At 34.8% G+C, this 24,633-nt stretch overlaps 1 protein-coding gene across 7 annotated transcripts in view; it reads left to right on the top strand.

Moving 5' to 3' along the window:
• LOC127835406 (metalloreductase STEAP4-like) overlaps nt 1-23,651 on the top strand; it is a 40,362-nt gene extending 16,711 nt beyond the window's left edge. For all 7 annotated transcript variants that reach the window (XM_052361822.1, XM_052361828.1, XM_052361826.1 and 4 more), the window contains exon 2: nt 20,387-23,651. In XM_052361822.1, the coding sequence (XP_052217782.1) occupies nt 20,389-21,918 (1,530 nt within the window). In that variant the 5' untranslated portion in view covers nt 20,387-20,388 and the 3' untranslated portion in view covers nt 21,919-23,651. The remainder of the gene's footprint in view (nt 1-20,386) is intronic.
• The last annotated feature ends 982 nt before the right edge of the window (nt 23,652-24,633 follow it).

Below are 24,633 nucleotides of genomic sequence, written 5' to 3'. Positions count from 1 at the left end.
CACTGAGCAGGTCAGTTCCTTTTTATCTCAGGTGAGCGACTTCGGGCTTTTCAGGCCCGCTTGTTTACGACATTTCTACTAAAAAAAGTTAACCTTAAAATTAAGAACTGCTCTAAAAGGAGGGGACCTTAAAAGCTGAATTTAGTTAAACCCTGGCATTATCACATAATAATTGTTTAAAAAGAAAAAGGCATATATCACCCATTATCAGATAACGAGTGAACAGGTTAACAATGATTATCTACACAGAGTTAAAACATTATAATAATTAAAACAAAGTATAGTATCAATTTATATACAATAAAATTGCACAAGATACTATTGTAAAAGTAATACACAATTTATCATTGCAACTTAATGAAATTAGATAGAGAGGAGCCTGTCAGTAAATTACCATTGTTAAGGGTCAACCAATAATAAACAAGAGCGTTCTCACCCTTATATTATAAATACAGTAGATAAAAACTTATAGATTGAATACCAACAACAGAGCAATTTATCGGACAGACCCCCTTTACTCCCTACCAAATACTAATATTTCCAATCACTATATATAAAATTATATCACTGCAATTTGCAGAGACCCAAACAAAGCTTGTGTATATTAAGTAAACACTTAATTGTATAAATAGTTATTTCTAGTTTTTAACATATCATGGCAGGTTTTGGCAGTGTATTTAACAATTTCAATATTGGATAACAAGAAAAACATTTTACTAATATCGGAGAGATTACCGAACTCACTATTAATATCATTAGCCTTTTCATAAAGTTCATTTCTTGTATTTAAGTAAGCTTGACAATGCAATAGAACATGTTCTTCATTTTCAACTCTTTACATAATGGACAAAGTCTCAAATCTTCAGGTATATTTTCATATCTCCCAGTTTCCAATCTTATGGGAGCAACTCCACATCTGAATTTAGCTATAGCAGATCTATATTTATATGATAATGGCATACTTAGGTAATGTTCAGTCTCATAATCTGTCTTAAAAAAGAGCATATGTTCTTAATTTATTTCTTCCTTTACCGGATGATCCAACTGGGTTTTGTACACTATCTTTCCATGTAACAATAAATTTATCCATAGCCAATTTAACTATATAATCACAGAAACGTTTAGATGACATATTCATGATAGCATTCTCATAGTCTACAAATGGAGCATCTTCAAAATGTTTATGAACTCTAAAATTCCAGTTTTTACAGCTTCTATTACTTTCAGTACAACAAAATTTGTAAACTCTATAATTTAATCTACTATTATCCATATTCATGAGTCTATGTAAAATTTGTGAGACAGACCTCCATTGTTTCACTTGTGGCGGCTGCCAACCAAACTCGCCATAGAGAGCATTGGTGGGTGTGTATTTACCAGTCCCCAAAAAGAATCTAAGGGCCCTATGTTCAACTGCATTAATGCAGGAGTATGACCTTGTTCCCCAAACAGCTGCACCATATGCGATAATTGGCAGAATTTTAGATGCGAACAACCGTTTGAACACATTATATGGCATACCTCCCATAGCTAAACTTTTAGCAATGAGCAGGCCCAGAGTTCTTCCGGCACTTTGGGCAACACAATTAGCTGTTTTCTCATAATCCAAAAACTCATCCAACAGTATTTCTAGGTAAGTAAATTTATCTACTACATTTAGGGAATGAACACCACAAGTGAAAGTAAATGAAGTTCTGTTAACAGAGTTTGGTCTAAAATGTACTACATTACTTTTTGAAGGATTAACAGTAATACCTTTATCAGCAGTTTTAATACTGACAGCTAAATCATTTACAAATAAATTAAACAACAGAAGAGACAGTGAGCAACCTTGACGCAAACCGTTGTGTACAGAAAACCAATCAGTAAAAAGTCCATTGATTCTCACTCTCGAAGATACATTATGGTACAAAGATTTGACTGCGGTTAGCATTTTACCAGTAATACCAATATTTGACTCTGACAATTTTTGCCATAAAATACTTCTGTCAATAAAATCATACGCCTTCTTAAAATCTATAAAAGCACAACAGGTAGACTGTTTTAACTTCTTTCTGGTTTCAATAAAATTTGTAAGAGATTGAATATGGTCAACAGTATTTCTATGTTTTCTAAAACCATTCTGTTCATCAACTAATGTATTGTTATTTTCAACCCAAGTTGACAATCTATCATTTAAAATTGAACAATAAAGTTTATACATAGCACAAGATAAAGAAATACCTCGGTATGATAAAGGGTCTCTAGCATCTAGGCTACTCGACTTTGAAATTGGATTTATAATTATTTTGTTCCACTCTGAAGGAATGATTCCCGTTTCGAAACAGACATTAAAAAGAACATGCAAAAATGAAATACTACACTCATTCTTGAAATTATCAGTTGGAATGCCATCATTTCCACATGCTTTCCCTAATTTAGCCTTCTTAACAGCCTTTTTAACTTCAAAAATAGATATATTTTCATTAAGGACTTGACAGTCAGTATGAGCATTCTGATTTGTCCTCATATTGGACTGATTAACAATATAACTATTATTTTTATCTAAAAATAAATCACTAAAATCTTTTCTCCACTTAGCATGAATACAATCAACATTATTAGAAACAGAACCATCATCATATACAATTTCCAATGGTATAGTACTTTTCCTTGAATGTGCAACACCTATCCTTCCAATGGTTTTCCAAAACTCTTGTTGATCATTTTCACATTTTGCCATCAACTCATTTTGAAAAGACACCCAGTGAGCCCTTTTGCGTTTTTGAACTTCTCTATCAAAAAGCTTTCTAGCTAAGATGTACTCAGATTTAAGCGTTCTTTTCTGAGAGATTTCTTTACATTTCAGCCAATTACTTTCTGCATCACATACTGAATTCCAGAGGACAGATAAAGTGTTGCACCACCACGGTTTACTAAACTTTCTCTTTCTGTTATTAACAGAGTTTTTAACTACTATATGTTTGTATTGCAGTTTATCTAACATTTCAGTATTTATTATAGAACATAAATTACTGTAAGCTTCATCAATATCAGTCTGGCGTCGCAAACTCTGTTCTAATAAATGAACAGTATTATGAAGTGATTGTACAACATCATCCGTCTCAAAGAAATTTGAAGGGATATTATCAACATCAAACTTAGTATAACTACAAGATATCTCATCTGATAACTGATTTACATCATATTCAATATTTACTGTATTACATAAACTTGCAAAATCAAAAACCCAAGATAATATAGAATGATCAGGTATAGATGAAGGTATAAAAACATTTTCAGAATGAATATTTGAAACCAACTCAACACTTCTTGTAACAGTAAAATCTGAAAACACGGGTAAATATTTATATTGTACCAGACAATAATAAACCACTGAACAGCCTTTTACTGAAACAGATGTAAAGTCATATTTGGAACAAATACGTCCATTTAATACACACATATTACTATCTATTAAAAAGTCTTATCAGTTTATCACCATAAAAATTACTCTTAAAATCAATCACATCTCTATCTGGGAGATCATCCACTCCAACAATATAATCGTTTAACTCTCCAATTCTACTATTAAAATCACCACATATTACTATTGGACCAAAGTTTTGATAAGAATATACATCGGTTAATAAAGTGTCATAAAAATCACAGACGTCTAGATGAATTATTAGGTTGCAAATAACAAACACAAGTACAAAATATAAAGTCTGAAAATTTATCTTTAAATTTTAGCCACAAAATACCTTCACAATTATTGTTCAAAACATCAATATCAAATAAATCAAGTAAACATTTTTTAACAAGAAACCCAACTCCTCCAGACCCTGTTCTTTCATTAACATGCAAAGTTTTTTCTATTGTTACCGTACCATGCATAGTTATCTATATTTATTACATTGTCAGCAATTAAATGAGTCGCTGGAACACCTAAAATGTCAAAGTTAAGTAAATTCAAACATTGTTCTCTCAGAATAAAATTGTCACTGTTTTTAAACGAACTCAACCCATTGGCGTTCCAAAACCCGATAGCGACCTATTGACGCCTTTGTTCATTGTTCCAAGCACCATGGCCCCTCTGTGTGCCTCTGTAACCTTGTCCACGACCTCGCTGACCTTGCCCATGTCCTCGATGACCTTGCCGACGACCTCGCTGACCTTGCCCACGACCTTGCTGATCCTGCTGACTAATACGCTGAGAAAAAGGCACTTGATTAGTATTGCTACTAGCACTATTGGGATGATTATGCCCAAATGTATCACAATTTACAATTTAGCCACCATGTACCGCTACACGACCTCCCTTGTTGATAGCATTGGCGATCATCCTCAAGTTGCTAGCGGTCACTCGTTCCTCTTTCGACTTTCGGGATGAACAAAGATATCTCTGTAAACAGACTTGTTTAAGTGAGACTTATTTTTCAAAATTGTTTTGACTTCGTCTTCTGTCTGGAAAGATGCTACCAATACCTGGTATCTGAGAATTGTCATTGTTATTTTTAACTCTACGCACGGATGTTACCTTTATATCATTGACACGCATATGTTCCTTTATGATCATGTTCACCTTCTCCTCTAAATGTTCGTTCACTGATTCTGGTACTTTCCTGAAATCAGATTCAATTTACGCACATCTTAAGCAACATTGGTACCTGGGTTTAAAGTGTTAACAATATCACTTAGACTGTTTACTTTACCAGAAAGTGAGTCAATATCTGAAGATATATCTGCTCTAAGTGTGTCAACTTTTTCATCGATGGAATGATTCACTTTTTTCATTTCACTGGTGATACGTTTGTCAATGATATTTGATATTTTGTTTGAGAGTTTCTTTTCCAATTCAACTTCAAGTTCGTCGATCCTATCAGTCACGGATGTACTAACATTCTTAATTTCCCTAGCCAAACTTTCCAGTTTGTCCATTATAGGTGCCATACCAAGTGCTGTAGAATAAATCATATTACCGTTCACCCCTGACGATTTTACGTTGTCTGTCTTACCATCGTGTATCTGTGTCGATAGTTGTTCAACATCACTGCAATCTTCTTTTGACGGTGTGTGTCCATATAATGCTCTGCGTGCATTAGCTAGGGATTTTACACTTGAAATATTAATTGTACCTTCTGTTGGACTCTGTTTTGATTTCTTGCAGCTGTTGATGTCAAAGTCGGGAAAATCTGTTGCTCCAATCTCCGAGTGGTGTCGTTTTCGCACAGATCTTATGATTGACTCCCTAACGACTGCTTGAGAGGCACTCAAAATAGTGTCCACATAATCTTTAGCCACACCAGCCCCCAATACTAAGTCGGCCATAGCAATAGTTCACCACTATAACGTTATTGATAGTATTCAGAAACTGAAACCTGAAACACTTTTTACTTCTGCGTAACTTCTGCGTCGCGAAAACTTTATAAACGGCGTGGACGGTGTCCTTACAGTAACTCCTCGGACAACTAGTCCGTTCTATCGAGTTTAAAACGTTCAAATACTCTTATTCTACGTACACTGAGGATCAATAGTCTCTGTCTTATGCATCAATATACTGTCCTGTGTTATTAAAACCTCAAACCATCAATCTTCATTCGCTGAAAATGTTCTTTTTTAATTATTTTCTCAAAACTGTCTGACCCACTTAAAAAACAAACAACACGTGTATATTAATTAGCCGGATTTTTTTCGAAAAAATCTCGGCTTATAGATTGATGTTGTCGGGCGGGGCGGGCGGGGTGGCGGGGGTGGCGGGGTGGCGGGGTGGCGGCGTGCTCGAAAATGTTAAAGTTCTTATTTCATGGTATAACTTTGGTATGCTTGGACCTAGAGTCTTCAAACTTGACATGAAGGTTGGCCAGGATTAACAGATGACCACTGGTCATTTCAAGGTCATTCATTTGAAGGTCAAGGTCACTGTGACCTTCAATATAAAAAATGTTAAAGTTGTTATAACTTTGGTATGCTTGGACCTAGAGTCTTGAAACTTGACATGAAGGTTGGCCATAACTAGTTAGTAACCACTGGTCATTTCAAGGTCATTCATTTGAAGGTCAAGGTCACTGTGACCTTGAATGTAAAAATGTTAAAGTTCTTATTTCATGGTATAACTTTGGTATGCTTGGACCTAGAGTCTTCAAACTTGACATGAAGGTTGGCCAGGATTAACAGATGACCACTGGTCATTTCAAGGTCATTCATTTGAAGGTGAAGGTCACTGTGACCTTCAATATAAAAATGTTAAAGTTGTTATAACTTTGGTATGCTTGGACCTAGAGTCTTGAAACTTGACATGAAGGTTGGCCAGAACTAGTAAGTAACCACTGGACATTTCAAGGTCATTCATTTGAAGGTCAAGGTCACTGTGACCTTGAATGTAAAAATGTTAAAGTTGTTATAACTTTGGTATGCTTGGACCTAGAGTCTTGAAACTTGACATGAAGGTTGGCCAGAACTAGTAAGTAACCACTGGACATTTCAAGGTCATTCATTTGAAGGTCAAGGTCACTGTGACCTTGAATGTAAAAATGTTAAAGTTCTTATTTCATGTTATAACTTTGGTATGCTTGTACCTAGAGTCTTCAAACTTGAAATAAAGATTGGCCAGTACTAGAAGATGACCACTGGTCATTTCAATGTCATTCATTTGAAGGTCAAGGTCACTGTGACCTTAAATGTTAAAATGTTAAAATTGTTATAACTTTGGTATGCTTGGACATAGAGTCTTCAAACTTGACATGAAGGTTTGCAAGCACACTTAGATGACCACTGGTCATTTCAAGGTCATTCATTCTAAGGTCAAGGTCACTGTGACCTTGAATGTAAAAATGTTAAAGTTCTTATAACTTTGGTAGGTAAAAATGTTAAAGTTCTTATTCCATGTTATAACTTTGGTATGCTTGTACCTAGAGTCTTCAAACCTTTTGACCTTTGAACAATATTTCAGTAATTTAAGTATTGCATTGACAAAAACACGAAAGGTACTTTCCTGTCATTTAAATAAAAAATCCGGCTTCAATGCGGTCATCTCCGACCGCGGAACTCTTGTATAAGAAATAGAGTGATAAGGACATAGTGATACTCAAAAAGGTAAACAGTGGAAATATCATTTTCGATAAGTTCGTGATGAATCAAATAGTCTACGTACGTCATTATTAGCAGACTAATTGATGGTGATTTGCCTTATAAAACATATTTTTAATGTGTATGTTGTTTTCACATCTGTATAGTATGCTTATTGGGGTATGAAGTATAGTTATAAGGTGCACAGATAGCAAAATTCAGTTTGCGGACATAGTGATCTTCACGACAATGGTAAATAATGCAAATATTAGCATATTTTTAAAGAGAAATTTGGTAATGGTGGACATTCTTTATGTAAATGCTAACGTTATCTTTTGATTTTTATCCCTGGGTGTGCTGATTGCACTTAACTACAGCTAACATGCATATTTCATACTGTTTTATAATTATTTATTTACCAATATGCAATTTTGTAGTGGCACATTTGATTTGTATGAATCCAATGTAAAGTGCCTTTAAGTGTTACCTATAGCGAACACAGATTGTCGAATGAAACATATAAATGGTTAAAAAATAGATCGTTATCAATCATAGCTCTTTCATATCCTTGTTATTAATCATAACAAATGGAATGTGCCGTATGCGCGATATAATAATGTTGCAATAAATGTCACTTTGATGTAACGTGCAGATCATGAAATATTTTCAGACAGCTATTTATCGTTTAAAATATTAGTTAAAATTGGGCATAGACGTGAAATGTTAGGCATTTATATGAAAGATGGCGTTATATTGATATTCAGTTGGTAGACGAGGCTAGCATATTTGACGTTCGATATTTTTAACTATCTGTTTAACATTATATTTTTAATTTAAATGATTTATCTTTTAACAATTACTCAGAATTAGACATTCCAGAAAGCCCACGTACTAGCTTAAAGGTGCCTTTTCACAGATTTTGGCATTTTTTAACTTATTCATTAAATGCTTTATATCGATAAATGTAAACATTGGATCGTAAAAGCTCCAGTAAAAAATCAAGAATAAAATTTAAAAAAAGGAAAAGAACATTGCCCGGACCAGGTTTCGAACCAGTGACCCCTGGAGTCCTGCCAGAGTCCTGAAGTAAAAACGCTTTAGCCTACTGAGCTATTCCGCCGAGCACATTTACCTGACTTATTTTATACCTTATATAAGCAATCTTCGTAGTTTCACAAAATTTAACGACAAAAACAGAACTCTCCAAATTATTCAATCGTTTCGCGTTGCAACGCTTTATAATTTTTAGGCTTTAAAATCGTCAAAAGATGCATATAATGGCTATATTAGACCATGGTAAATGTTCAGTATAACTGTTTCCTCACAAATATCATAACTAAAACGAAAATTTGCGAATCTGAAACAACTTTTTTCAATTTTGTCAATTTACCAAAGCGTGAAAAGATCCCTTTAAAACTGTTTGATACCATGTCCGGATTGATGGAAGAAGTATGTTTGTATCGTCCTATAATATGAGGAAGAATGCTCCAGTTTCTGATAAATTAGACCGGAAGTGCGTATGCCTCGTAAGGCAAAATTACCCGCGTTATGCGTTAATAGGTCTTATGGTATATGCTGCCAGCGTAGCTCCATACCCAGCGCATTCATATAGACTTGTCAGGAGCTACGCTGTCTTCTTATGAGACCGTAAACGTTGAGTGACTTAATAGCGGACAGCGTAGCAACTTCGCTTGCTCGTCTTGAGCTACTACGCATATTGCATAATACCCATTTTCGCATGACGTGTCTCAAACAGTCCCAACTTAGAACGCTAACTTAAGTCGATGATCGTAAGCGATGCTCAGAAGTGATAAAATGTAATAGCTTTAAACGAGTTATCCGTTTTGATACACACCGATGCACTGCAATGATAAAAGAACGACAATTAATTTTTTATCGCCATCAATGACTCACTTTAAGGTTTATCTTATTACGTATAAAGAAGCAAATATGACACACCAAAACACTCAACCCATTTACGAACTCGAACTTGAGTGAAATTATCAGGTAACCATTCACTTATATTAAGTTTCATTCATTAACACTATATAATCACATTGTCTTTCCCAGCATCATTCATCTGCACCCTACAGATGTGTTAAAAGAGAAACGAAAACAAAATGTAAAAACTATGTTCATTCATAGCATGGTGCATTACGTGTACAAAGACGCGGCGACCAAGGTCATTGTAAATGTACGTGTCACAATACAATATAGTATGTCGTATTAATCACCAGCGCAGACATGCATGCTATATTAAGACATCCGGCGTATGTAAATAGATTTCAATTGTCTTAAGACACGGATTGCAAAACTTCTCTTAGTCTGTTCAACTGTGAAGAGTTTGTAAACAACAGGCATGTACAACTGTTTCAACGGCGATACCGTGGCCAGTAAAGTTCCAATTAGAACAACGTGTTGAATGTACTTATCAATTTTACCGATTGCATGAGAATGTTAGTACTGTTTAAGATAGAACAGCAAACTGAAACCTGTGCAAATGCACAATTTGCAAAGCCATAATCGAAAGCATTATTATTAAAAGCATCATCCTCGTTAGTAGCCTGTGTTTAATGGTAACTGATGACCTCCCTCCCATTTCACAGTTTGTAAACTGAAGTTTAAAAGCAGTGCAATTGTAGAATATTAACAATGACAATCTTTGGATGGCAATTGTAGGAGGCGAAATACTAAAGCTTTAGTCTTCAACATATTTACTGCTTTTACGTGTAAGCATCGGGTGGCAATTGAATACAACCATTGTAAAGTCAATGTTTGCACTAAAATACCATTGTGAAATCCAATGTTGACCTTCAAAATTCTGCCGCTGTCGATAATGGCTCGTATCTAGGAAAAGGAACGCGCGGAATAAAAACGACCATTAGTACCGTGCTCTTTGAAAAGGGGGTTTACTGCTTGTGCGTAAAGTCTCGTTCAAGATTAGCCTGTGCAGTCCGAACAGGCTAATCAGGTACGACACTTTCCGCGTTAATGATTCTTTTAGTTTACAGAAAGTCTCTTCTTACTAAAAATCCAATTAAGGCGTAATGTGTCGTCCCTGATTAGCTTGTGCGGACTGCACAGCCCAATCTGGAACGACACTTTACGCACATGCATTAAGCCCCTTTTTCACAGAGCGCGGATCAAAATTTTAATTTGCCAATCTGAGCGCAGAGATTTATTTTGCTCCGAACATGGCTCTGTCATAGCCTTGGCGCCATTTCACGCAGCCTGATGATAGTAGATAAAAATATTAGTGCTATGTTGTATGATTGGTGAACAAGAATCAACTTATTAATGTAAGAATTGAAGTAACACTCAATAATATTATTTATTTGATATGCTTTTCTGTCATTACAGTGTGACAATTATTATGAAAACGACATACTAATTGTCGTACTGCTATAAGAGAAAAGCACACAAATATCATATGAAACATATTATTTTGTACCTAATAGTTAATTATTTGACGATTATTTTGATTAATAGAGTATACAAATGCAACACAAAACTTTCAACAGATAGGTTTAAAAGAAAAGAAATAATACCGTTTTTATAAAAATAATATCAGTACAATTGATAAGGTATCATCAATTTATATCAATAATCCGTTTAATAAGATTCCTTTTCATTATAGATTAAAGCTGTTATCAAATGTTGTTGTGGTTTTTTAGGCAGACAGAGCACAAAATCTAACCGCTCGCGGACGGTTAACAAAATCTAACCGCTCGCGGACGGTTAACAAAATCTAACCGCTCGCGGACGGTTAACAAAATAGAACGGAATGGCCTTAAGCAAATAACACTATCCTACAAAAAAATATTGTTTGCTATGGAATGATCGACATGGTTTCACTATGTTTGATATGGAATGATCGACATGGTTTCACTATGTTTGATATGGAATGATCGACATGGTTTCACTATGTTTGATATGGAATGATCGACATGGTTTCACTATGCACGTTCGACAAACTTTCGTCGACCTGAAAAAACAACACATTCAAGCAGTAAGAAGATTTTGACCATACGAAAATAAAAACAGAATTAACAAAGAAACACAATGTCTACAAGCTTTCTCTAATCGATGCGACACCACCGTATGCGGCAATACACAAATAATTATATATGATAATTGCAATTTATATTTCTTATAAAATCATTTTGCGTAGCATAATAACATAACAATAAAATACACATTTAAAAATCTATAAAATTAACTTTGTTAATAAGTATAGATTTATATTTCGAAATTAACCAATATAAGCGGTCATTAAAGAGTTTCGTTTTAAGAGAGAGAGACACTGCATGTACATACGACCTTTTTGAATATATGCTTGAACGTTTGTAGTATTTTAATTCAGTTAATTGATTAATTAACCGATTACAGTAATAGGTTAACCGGATAATGTTTGTTAACATGTTCATCTATAAACCTTTTACATTTTCTTGCATCCCATAGCTATATTCCCTGAATTATAATTTTAAAGTGATCCATGTACTTAACAAGGCCGTTGTTGTACACGGTAAATATGAACATAAAATACGCGTTCAACATAAAACTACCGCTAAACTATATTTTTTATTCATCATTGTGTATCAGTCAGTTGACAGTGATTTCCTGGTTTTGATGTATTGGTTTGCTTGCAGATATTGACTTTTTATTGCAGTTTTACTTAGAACATCAATGCATGGCCGTTAAAAACACAACGACTTTAATTGTCTAAACCGCAGCGTCTCTAATAATAAAATTAATGCACTCATGCATGTATGATGTCTGTTTAGTGAAGTGTCACATGCTCTGCTCTGAACTACCTGCACTGCGCTTTCCTTGACACACGGATCTTGGATTTTAATATATATTTATATACTTAAAGTGTCAGAAGAAAACGCCACATCAATTTATTATTGCCCGTGAAATACAATTATAAATAACCTAAAAAAATCATGTCTAGTCGTATAATGACTCAATATATTTACTCGCATAAAGGTCTGTCCTTGAACGTTTGCACAATTAAAAAAAGTAATTATAAACCATGTATGGTATTGCAAAGTCGTGTACGATTATGTTATTCTATGTAATGCTTTGAGTAACTGTTGTTTGTTCTTTGTAAAATCCTTTCACGAACTATAACCAATAAGAAGGGTATATTAATCGATATAGATCGATCTTAATAACAAAAGCATATGAGCCAAACAGGGCTTGGTACATGGGCGTAAAGTTGATAACTGTATAACTCGAACTCTCCGCACCAGCGATTACAAAATTGTCTATGCCTTTTTTAAATAAGCGTATGAGAATACGACGAATCCAACTATTTATCTAATCAAATTGATCGCACAACTAAATCTAATTAAATAAGACGGGTTTGTTTTGCAGTTTGTGTAATATGCCCTTCTTCAGTGACACGTACGTTGATTGGCGCGAGGACGACTTCAATTCAATTTTGTTACAACTAAGATCTTCGTTTCAAGTATGAGTTAGTTTTTGTATATAATTAATAAATAAAACGTCGCGTTGTTTATGCTCGAAAACATCCCTTAGAACATCGAGGAGTAAATAAGAGTTTTGGTACAAAAATGGGCGAATTATATGATCCACTTAATATTTATAAGTTTTTTTTCAAATTTTCTTATTAATTTATATAACACAAATAATACCAAAGAAAGCAATTTAAGAAGTATAAATTCAATTAATATCAAATGAGAGAATTTATTGCTTTTATAGTTATTTTGCAAATGATTTCGATATACGCCAATAGATGTTTGAAAATTAATGCATGCATAAAAAGTTGTAATTTAATCAAATATATCATACAAACACTGAATTAATTTTGTGAAAATTAATATAAAAATCTTCACGTAGAGTTGTCGTTCCTTACCCTCACATACAACCTGTGCCATCACAAGAAAATCCTACCAGATTTGATAGGATTTTATTTTATTGGTTTGAGTAGTATAGCATAAAGTGTAGTATCATTTTCTTTTACATTTTGAAAATAGTGTATAAGTTAAGGTTCTTAAAAAATATAATTACCTGAATTAACAAAATAACAACGGTAGAATTATTGTATCACGTAGCTAGGCTATCATCACGTGGTTGATTATGAAGGCAGGGATTTGAACCAGCTATGCTGGTTCCCGTCAAATCTCTGCGCGGAGGTTTCCTCGCTCTGAGAAAACTGGGCTGAACTCAAGTGTTTTGCAAGATAAGCCTATGCCGTCCGCACGGGCTAATTATTGACGACACTTTCCACCGTAACTAGATTTTCGTTTTGATGATACTTCATTTATCTCACTTTTACAGCGAATTCGGTTGATTAAAGCCGTGTTTATTAAATTTCATCTAGAATCAACGGCAAGGCTATTATCAACGGCACGAAATGACGTCATCAACTGCCGAACCGGGACTACTTTTTCCCACGCACCTCGTCACCTGTTTTTGCCAAGTGCATCAATAATAAAAACAATCTAAAATGTTTGTCAATCTTAATGACCTTAACACAAAGAAAAAGTAGTAAAAAACATGTTTGTTGTCATTTATTGTTATTAAAACCTCTAGTATTAGGTAAATTTAACACTGTAGCAAATAGGTTCTGTTGTTGTTGCTCCCCTTTGAAGAAGTCAGTTCGAGTTGCTCCCCTTTGACCGTAGAAAACAATCGTCTGGACCAAGAAATCCTGTGTAAATTTACAAGCTGTACTCGGATATACGTCCATCTGATTTTTCTTCAAGTAAGCACCCTTTCTACCTGGCAATACGCACAAATGACAGCACATCACAGTAGTTCTTGCGTCAACAATTGGGTGTCAACAAGCTAGGTCAGATGCTGAAGGCCATGGCAAAAGACGCCGGCTTTCCCAAGCACAAGAGAATAACGAACCACTCAGTTCGCAAATTCCTGGTCCAAAAACTTCGAAATGCAAACATTCCACCCACTGAAACCATGGCCATAACAGGGCACACAAATGCCCAGTCCATAACCAATTATTCCAACATATCTGTTGAACAGCAGCAAAAGTGTTCTTGCTCAGTCCAGTAAATGTAACAATCCAACAGCTTCCTCTTGTTCACCTTCATGCATCGAAACTATGGCCGAAATGCAGCCTAGACAACCACTGTGTACCGTCGAACAACTTCAACAAGTTGATCTTGATGTTCGCCCCACCCAGTCACTTCACCAGCAAATGTCTTGCTCTAGTTCGAACAACTTTGCCTCACAATTCTTTGGTGCCACTTTCCACATTCAAAATGTTAATGTATATAATTAGCTTAAATCCAAGTAATCTTTGTTATTTCGTCACGAAATAACCACATATCATGACAAAGAAGCAATGCACCTCGTGATCGACTTGATAGTTTGATATCGAAAGTAAATTGTGTGTGGTGTTAGGCTACGTTGTAAACAGATGTAGTTCCTTGTATATAACAACTTAATGTAATATTGATATTATACAACTTTAAGATTTGCAATTCAATATGATTAAAATTGTAATTTATAACGCTCGACTCTTTGTTACAGAACGATATTCTGATTTAAAAAATGATTATTTGATCAGCGGTTATTTTTGGAACGCGGAGTAATACACTGACCTTGGTTACACTACAGTCATTATCAAAGGACGACAAACACCCATGAAAACTAATTTTGTTTAAATAAAAAAAATACTGAATACAAAGTGGGATAAAAAGAATAATAGGTTAGTGTTGATTATAGATCAGGTTTATCATACTCGGCACGAAAACGAAAAAGCACTCGCCAAGGCTCGTGCTTTTTGTTTTTTAAGCCTCGCATGATAAACCTGATCTATAATCAACACTAACCTATTATTCTCTATATAAACAAGATATCAATAAAGCGGACAGTGCCGGTCAATCTGGCATGACACGTAACGCACATGTATGCATTTAGTCCATGGCTCAAAGAACAATCCCCGATGATATAATTTGAGCCTTGTTCTGAGAATACTGTGCTAAATGCATGTGCGTTAAATGTCGTCCCAGATAAGCCTGTGCAGTCCGCAGGTTAATCAGGGACGACAGTTTCCGCCTAAACTTGATTCTCGGTAAGGAGGGACTTCATTGAAACTAAAAATACCCTCCTTACCGAAAATCAGGTTGAGGCGGAAAGTGTCGTCCCTTATAAGCATGTGCGGACTGCACTGGCTAATCTGGGACGACACTTTACGCACATGCATTAAGCCCAGTTTTCGCAGAACGCGACACATGTTATCGCTGCGTCATTGGCGTTGAACTTTGTTGTTGTTGCTTGTGGTTTGAACATTATTATTTGAATTTGCTGATTAGATTGCTTATCACCTGTGTGCGATCTTAACGGAATAATTATAAACCGTTGTGTTTACAAACTTTTAAATAGATATGTAATCAAAATTCTGTCAAATGAGCTGCGATAAAATTGCTTTAATGCTTTCGTAGCAATGTTAACATTAACATTTATGTGACCGTAATTGTAGGAATGGTGGATGCGACCAAAGTTTATATGAATATGAAACTTTAGATGTGGAAAGTATTCATGGATGCTAATGTTGTGTCCCTTTGAACAAACATGTGCAGCGAGTGTAGATGTTGCACATATGCCCTCACGCGGCTTTGACGGTTTAAGATTAAAGCCTTTTAATTCTGCAGCTGATAGAGCCAGTATTTATGCAGTTTCTTTTGTGAGTATTAATAATTGTTTGAGCATGTTTTAAATTGAATTTTCTTTAATCTGACTGGCATAACTTACCCACAATAAAACATTACCTTTACCATGTACTCACATCAATGAAAATATGTTTGAATACGGATCGTTTAACTTCAGGATATGAGCGACGATAGAAAATGTTAAGTACTTAATAGCAAATAAAACTTATCTGCTTTCATTTTATGCCTCATTACTACAAACCATTAAATTATCATATTGCGGTTGTCTATTTGCACATATTACAACTGCACAGATGACGGGTATAGATATAAACACAACTATATTGAATTGGCGTCATCTCTGTTATATTGACTTAAATAGACCTTCACACATTTTGATAAATTTACAAAATAGGAAAAACACTGTTTGAGATTTGTACATTTTTGTTGTATTAATGTTGTGCAAGGACACAGTAAAACTGAAAGTTTACCATGCTCTAAAATATGCATTATATGCATATTTTGACGATTTAGAACCCGGCAAATTATAAAGCGATACAAACGCAAAACGATTGTTTAATTTGGAAAGTTCTGTTGTTATCTTATATTTTGTGATATTCCGATCATTGTTTATATAGCGTATACAATACTAATGGTAATATGTCAGTGAAGATGGTCGAGTGGTTTCAGCGCTAGTCTTTTACTGAAAGGGCCAGGGGTTCAAGCCTAGAATTGGATTACATTTTTTCTTTCGCTAATTTTATTTTGTGTTATACTGGAACTCTTTTGTTCCGATGTTAACAGATCTATCAATTTACAGCATTTAATAACAAACTTCAAAACATACCAAAATCAGTGAAAAAGTACCTTTAAGCCAACTTTGCATAATCGATGCACACACATATCAGAATAATGCTTGAATACATCGCTCGGTGTTTATGTTTAATTGGAGATATCACTACTGCATATCATTACTTAATTAGAAACTATATGTGTTCGTGCGTTACAATTGATCGTAAATCATTGAACCACTTTTGTCATCATTCATTAAAGCGACGATGAATTTATACTCACACTGGGAAAACGGGCAATTTTGCGTAAAGTGTCGTCCAAGGGGCAACGCTTGTCGCTTTTGTGGTATTGTTCGTTTTTTGTTGTACGGAAGTCTCTTCTTAGCAAGAATCCAGTTTAGGCGGAAAGTGTCATACCTGATTAACCTTTGCGGACGGCACAGGCTAAACTGGAATGAAACTTTACGCACATGCATTAAGTCCCGTTTTCACAGAACGTGCCTGAATAATTAAAAAAACAACTGAGCATAAATACAATGGTTTTGTTATTCCCGCTCATTGATTTATGATCGGGAATTTCTAGACATGCTATATACTCAACTCTGAAATATGATGATGAATGATTTCTTGTTTAATTGCTTCTAAAATCAGACGGTATAAAAGTGTCATCCACGACGTTAGATAATTATGTGTGAAATGTATGGTGCGAGTGTGTTGACGTTTGTGGATGTTAATAAATAGTATATGTGATGACATTCCAAATGTGCCGGATAGTGGGAATGACATGATGTTACTATATGGATAGCAAGTTTAGATATTGCAGATACGTTATTCACTATTGAGTTTACAAATTATCCGCGTTCTGGGAAAACTAGGCTTAATGCATGTGCGTAAAGGAACACTCCCCACCTAAACTGGATTTCTTTCAAACGAAAACAGCGTAAAAGCGTAAAATACCGTCCCTGATTAGCTTTTGTGGAATGCACAGGCAAATCTGGGACGATACTGTAAGTTTATGCAATAAGGCTGGTTTTCCCAAAGCGAGGCTAACATTTACAACAAGCTTGTTTTATCTGACGCAATATGTTGCCATTATAGTGTAACATAATTATACAGGTATACGATAGTGTCATGTTTTCATATCTATACTATTATTCAGTGTACAATCCGGATGTATTAATTGTTTCGATACAATGTACATTATGTTGTTCGAAGGCCATTTGATATTAAAAGGCACCAATCACAGTTTGATAAAATGTCGATTTAAAAAAAAACGGCGTAAGTTACAAATGTAATGTATACATGGCGTTTGAATAATCGAAATAACACTCCTGACAACAAAACAGGTTAAACTATTGGCTACACATTATTCAAAATCGGTTAAATAATAATGCGTTTATTACGCTTGTCATCGACGCTTTTTTTAAATTCAGCATGACGCAGCAGTATAAAGTTAGATTTTGGGGTCTCGGTTACGAATTATTGTTCATCATCTTTTCCCTTGCTGTTATAATTAGTTTTTTTTTTCAAAATATGATATATTTGTTAGTAAACACGTTAAATGAAATTTAAAAAAAAATACGAAAATCTGTGAACACGTCCCTTAAATGTGAGATTTTTACCAAGCGTGTCATATTATAAGTCGGATCCTAAATTGCCACAACAACAGCTTGTTTGCGCTTTCAGATTTCTTTTACGCTAATGCAATTTTTATCATATGTTTAAACGCGATGTCTTCTGCGTAATTAGCCGATTCTTAGGCAATGCTAACGATTATTGCATCTACGCCTTCATGGGAACATATTGCGATACTATTTTTTTAATAAGCGCAAACAGAGATGCTGAACGTGTTGTTACTAGCACATGTACACGTAATTGATTTACATTTTAAACGGATATTTATCGCAAAAAGGAGAAAATTACTAAATAAATATTAAATTGGTTCAACAAATAAAAAGCAAAACGTGTCAATGACGACGATGGCTACTTTAGATACATACCTTTCAACATCCGGTATTCATTCTGCCATACAATCGTGGTCTGATTGCGAGTATATTAGTCCATACTCAACAAGTCAAAAACAGAATACCTCAAATTGTAGATTAAATACTTAATATAACACTAGATAAATAGCTGTGTGTGGGATTGCCGGTTATAAGAATAATGCTCGAACAGTTGGAAAATATGGATTCTTCCGGTATGTTAGATTACTTATTTAAATAATGCGTGTAAAAAGTGATACAATTGATAAATATTTATATTGCAGTCATTCAATTACTAGTATAATAATATAATTTGTTAATAAATTTAAAATTAATATTTTATATGACAATGATAATAATTTATTATACTTATAAAAATAGTAATACCAAAATAGATTATAATTCTTATTTAAATTAAACGTTTATAACAATAATTCTAATTTTAAATACTTATTAAACAATATTCTTTTTAACATTCAACTTGTTATGTTATGATGAAGATAATATTATTTGATATTTTGTTAAATGATCACTTGTCAGAAAATTGATTAAATATATAGGAATGTCATTTTTAGCATTTTATAATCTGTTTAAAATATAGCTGGTTTCAACAAAACTGCGCTTTTTGTAAGTTTTCCGTTTCGGTTACAGTTTCTCAATCAATTAAAATATTCTGGGCCTTATTGCTTATTCGTACTGTCATTAAGATACATTGAAGCTATACCAACAGACTGATTGGTCAAAATTACACCACTTACCTACTAATATAACTGATGGTGTTCTGTATGAAATCTTACACATAAATGTTAGTAACATTGCATTTACATATCAACAATATGTGAATACGATGATTAGGTGAAATATTCATGATCTTGTGGTGGTTTTTCTTAGACGAATACCTGCTTATCGACCTGCTAAAGATGTTTCGCGTTTTTTGTCACAGGTCAGACTCATATTCGAAGCCTTAACCTTTTATTATGTGCATACATTATGAAACGACACATCGAATTGACACTTGTTCATGCAGGCGAAATTTTATGATGACTGCTTTGGGCTATATGAAAACAATTGACGCATAGTTCATATCGACAACAATTCAAACATCAAACAAAAAGTCAAATTTTTGCTGATAATTACGTCTGCCGTTTGCAGTTGGTTTGACATATTTGCTTAAAGTAAAACAAGCCCAAAGCAAAATGCAAACTTTGAATTTCCTACGATGTTAACTTACAACACATTCCCTTTTCGCTTTAATATGACCTTTGACTTTAGTTGCATTTTTTTTAAATTTCTGTAAATTTTCATTCGTTTTTTTTCTCAATATTCTATTCGGAAACCACTTAAAACGTGGATCAAAGAGCCATTAGATTAAAACGTTAAAGTAAAATATGGCCACATATAGACCTACTTTGTGCGCACATAATTATAGTAAATAACGTACTTGCATGTAATATTACTGATGGTTAAAAGGTAAAGAATAAAGTGTTTAATTTTTGATACTGCCTATCGTATTATCATTATATTCATGAACAAAACAAATATGATATGTGATTATAAGAGTGATGTATTGTTTCACATAAAGACCTGATTATGTGTGCTGCGTGATGCAAAAATGGGTCTTATGCAATATGCGACCAGATTAGCTTCAGACCAGCCTGGGCAGTACGTAAGGATTCGTGGTCTCAATAGTAGCCCCTGAACAGTATAATTATAACAGAATGGGAAATATTGTCTGTTTTGCCTGGTATCAAATATGGCTGACCAAGTATACAGTCAAAATAAGGGATCCCAACTAGATATTTTAAGTTTTATGCAAACAGATGTAGCTGATGTGAACGAGTTTGTATCCTACATTGTTTACATGTATTCACTCGTAAATGTGCAATACATATCATTATTGTTTATTTTAAATTAATAATTTCAGAGATGTCGAGCAAGGAACAAAGACGTCGCGTTGGTATACTGGGAACCGGGGACTTCGCAAGAGCGCTAGCAAAACGACTCTTCTTTTCCGGATATGACGTCATCCTGGGAAGCAGAAAACCGGAAAAGAAAGCGATGTCTGCCATTGACCAGTGTCTGTGCAATGTTCAACTTCTTTCCGTGGAGGAGTGCATCAAAAGCGCTTCTATAATTTTTCTGGCAGTCCATTTCGATAATGTCAAGGAGCTTCTGACAGAACACGTCGAGAAACTGGAAGGAAAGATTCTAATCGACGTCTCCAATAGAGACAGGCCAAGCAGCGTCACTTCAAACGCGGAGCTCGTCCAGAAAATGGTTCCCAGCTGCAAGGTTGTCAAGGCGTTCAACGTCATTTCTGCCTATGCGATGGAGAACGACTACAACTCGAGCAGTAAACAGGTCTTCATTGCTAGCAACAGCGAAGGCGCGAGAGATGTGGTGGCAAATATTGCCAAGGACATGAACTTCCGACCAGTGGACTTTGGAGGGCTGTTTGCTGCTCGGAGAATCGAGAAACACCCACTGAGGCTGTTTCCGGAATGGAGAGGCCCGCTTGGCTTTGCGGTTGGCGTATTCAACGCATGGCTTTTATACCTTATCTATATCTACTATATTGCGGAGTCCAAATACCAATGGGAGCAACTTTTCGTCAAAGTGCTCAACAAAGCTATTTGCATGACAGGCATAACTACGTTGTCAGTAACATACTTGGCCAGCAGTTTTGCGACCGTTTTTCAAATTTACTACGGTACGAAACATATACGTTTCTCGCGGTGGCTAGATAAATGGCTGAAGAATCGGAAACAGCTTGGTCTCATATCCTTCGCACTGATATCAATACACGTGATAATGTCAGTGCTCATCATGTCTCCGACGTACTTAAGCTCCTGGTACCACAGCACTGAAATCACCGTTCCTGTGAATCTCACTGCGCCATTTCAGATCAAACAGGGCACGTGGATGAATTGGAAAGGAGAGGCGGCTTGCTTGGTTGGTATCATAGCCTACGTGGTACTTTGTTTTATCTGTGCCACTACATTTCCGTCCGTCACGGACACGTTAAACTGGCGAGAGTGGAGGTTCGCGCAGTCTAAGATGGGACACGCTGCTTTATTGCTTTCTGTCGGACACGTTCTGGTCATGGGGCTACCCGGATGGCTGTCGAAGCCGCATCTCATTTACAAATCTATCACATTCCTGTGTTCAATTTTACCGTGGATAACATTATTACTGAAGCTTTTATTTTCTCTTCCGTGTGTTGACCGGTACGTGATGAAGTTACGCAAAGGTTGGGAGAGACACGAGAACAAATGCAGAGCGGACTGCGTTCGACCCGTAAAACACGAGGGATATGTTGCTATTGACATGAACTCGGGAAAGCGGATGTCGTGTCAGGATGCGTGCGCATGCCCTGATGACAGGATACCGATGATGAACATTGGGGGCTCGGATTGTGACTGTGCTAGTGATGACCTTGTATTGAACGTTCCTTAGGTTTTAATGGGAATGTTCTAGAAAAGGGACAACACTGTAATAAAATCAAATACCCATTTTAATAAGGTTGTAAAAGACGAACACAAAACGGTGCTTCAGTTATATATGTATACATGTCAACTAGAAAATAGTTGGACCACTGGGTGATAAAGTCCGTGTGAAATTTAGGTTTGTATTGTTTTAAAAAGACATTCTTCCGAAACAAACAAACACAAGAAATATGTAAACAAAGACACAATGTATTATGTTATAAGAATAATTGTATAAAACAACCTTTAAAACAAATTAAACAAAATTATATCCTCCGGTAGTACCAGGTATGTGTATTATCTAATACACATACCCTAGGTAAAACGTTTGTTTTATTTGCGTACACTTTCTTTGATTTGAACTTTGTCAATGCTTCTAGAACGAAGTGTTAACATCTTAAATATCTTTACAAACTGTTGATCATTTAAACATACTTGTACCAATGAACAGAACACGCGAGCTGATTGTCGTACATTAATATAAAAAAGTTCACTACCGTATGTCGTGTGCACTTTTATTAGCCTCTTTATATGCAAACGTTGAGATTCGTTTCTAAATTAAAGAAATAGGACGCAAATAAGGGTTCAGAATGTAAATCACGGGTTTCGCTGCCTAACATTAGGGTCACCATTTGCGACGATAATTTGCGAAAGTGATTATTTAATTTCAAAGCATTGTCTCCGAAATACTGTACGAAAATCTTTTGCAAGTTAAATGCAAATGGTTGAACGCAAGGGACAAAAACGTAGGCGGTCAGGGTCTGTCAGTAATAAAAATTGGTTCATAAGCAACGAATAGGTTAGAGTGTAAAACTAAAACCAGTGTGCAAAAGTTACATCATACTGACCAATTGAGTCATGTATGACCACATTCTTTCAATGTATCAATCTATTTTACTCGAATGCATGTTTTACACATTTAGGCAGTTGTTCTAGCTTTATCTTTTGGAGAATTTGATGTGGTAAACACATGTTTTCAATACTAAATCACTGAACTAAGATAAAGTTAGAGACTACATGAATAGTTAAACATTGGGATAAAACGAACAACATTCCACTAGTAAATGGACGACAAAAGGTGCAAAACAGTCGATTTTGGTTTGTGTTAAGTTCTTTCTTGTGTTTTACATGACTTATACTTTTTTGCATAAATTGATTCAGTGTAGAATGCCTTTTGAAAAATGTATGGTTATGGGGGTCCATGTGCAAAATTATACATTTATTGTCGCTTAAAGATGTTGCTTTTACCTTGAATTTATAAGGAAAATATTTAGTATATTGTGAAGTGTTAGTCTTAGAGACGATGTTTGTTCTGCCATTGACAGTCGCCGTTTATGATATTGAATAATAAACCAATAAGTACTGGGTCAAACCTTCATAAAGACCATTTATGAGAATTATAATTAGAGACGATGAAAACTAAATAATTATAAGATATTGTAAATCCAAAAGCAAACTATTACACTGTTTATACATGAACGTGTTAATTTGATTTGAGCCATTAGATTTTCAAATAGTTGCTATCTCTTTTTCATATTCAGATATTCATTTATGTGGTGCAATGTTTAATTACATAATTTTGAAACATTTATAAAGCATACTGTTTCATTGATGTGTACATGCAATTTGATGATTGTTATTTTGTGCTGTCTGACATGTAAACAAATGTTATTTATGATATAAAATAAAGCTTGTGATGACTTATGGAGTTTCTTTTTGCACGTTTGATAATTATGACTTTTCTACATGTTATAATAGAGTAAATGAGATAAATGTAATACCGTTTATTTAATTAATATTATTTAAATAATAATGGGGTTTGTTCTGGTATATTACTGTTTCTACCTCGCTAAAAATGGCGACAACGTTATGGGGACCAGTTAAATCCATCAAATATGCGCCTTAGCAGAATGTGCCCTAAATATTTGTCCGTAACCGTCCTCCTGAAGTCAGTAATGTACCGGTACTTCAAATACTTCTTGATTTGATGGAAAAGTAAACATAGATATTAGTAAGTTTTTTTTTTCTCGCATGTTATTTATCTTTTTGTTGTCGAATATTAAATTTCGCCCGATAGGTGCAAAAAAGTACCATGTGCCTTCTCATTTCAATATCACATAGTACCTTTTTGCACAAAGGGGGCGATTTATTCAATTTTAAATGTCATAAATCGAAACAACATGCACAGCAAGTTATGTTAACAATGTGCATTCTTGATAGGGAAACTTGAGATTTACACCAGATTTTCTTAACCTGTCAAAACTAAAAATAATAAAATAACATTATTACCCATGGCTAATGCTTATAACAATAATAACGCACTATAATAGTTTGCAGTTTTACAAGTGAACAACATAATCACTTTCGTTAAATCAATCATAATAATCAAAGGCTTTATGTTCTGAAGATGGATATTTATTATTGTACTTATAATTTAAGCAATGACAGCATTGTGTATGATAGCATTACTGAATCATTGCAGACTATCGAATACAGTTTTTGTTGAATATGTTTGAATGAAAATTGTTGAACTCCATTCACTTCGGGTTATGTATTTAAGCTTGTTTTTTTCTGACGCAATATGTTGCGATTATAATGTTACATATTATTAATTACACCGTTAGTAACTGACTGTGTATGGGTTGTACACTTCGCTCTCGTATTGTATTATATGTTACAATACACT

This window comes from Dreissena polymorpha, chromosome 6, assembly GCF_020536995.1.
Source record: "Dreissena polymorpha isolate Duluth1 chromosome 6, UMN_Dpol_1.0, whole genome shotgun sequence".
In the NCBI taxonomy this organism is placed as follows: domain Eukaryota; kingdom Metazoa; phylum Mollusca; class Bivalvia; order Myida; family Dreissenidae; genus Dreissena; species Dreissena polymorpha.
Note: the sequence above shows the minus strand (reverse complement) of the source record. Positions and strands in the feature narration are given on the sequence as shown.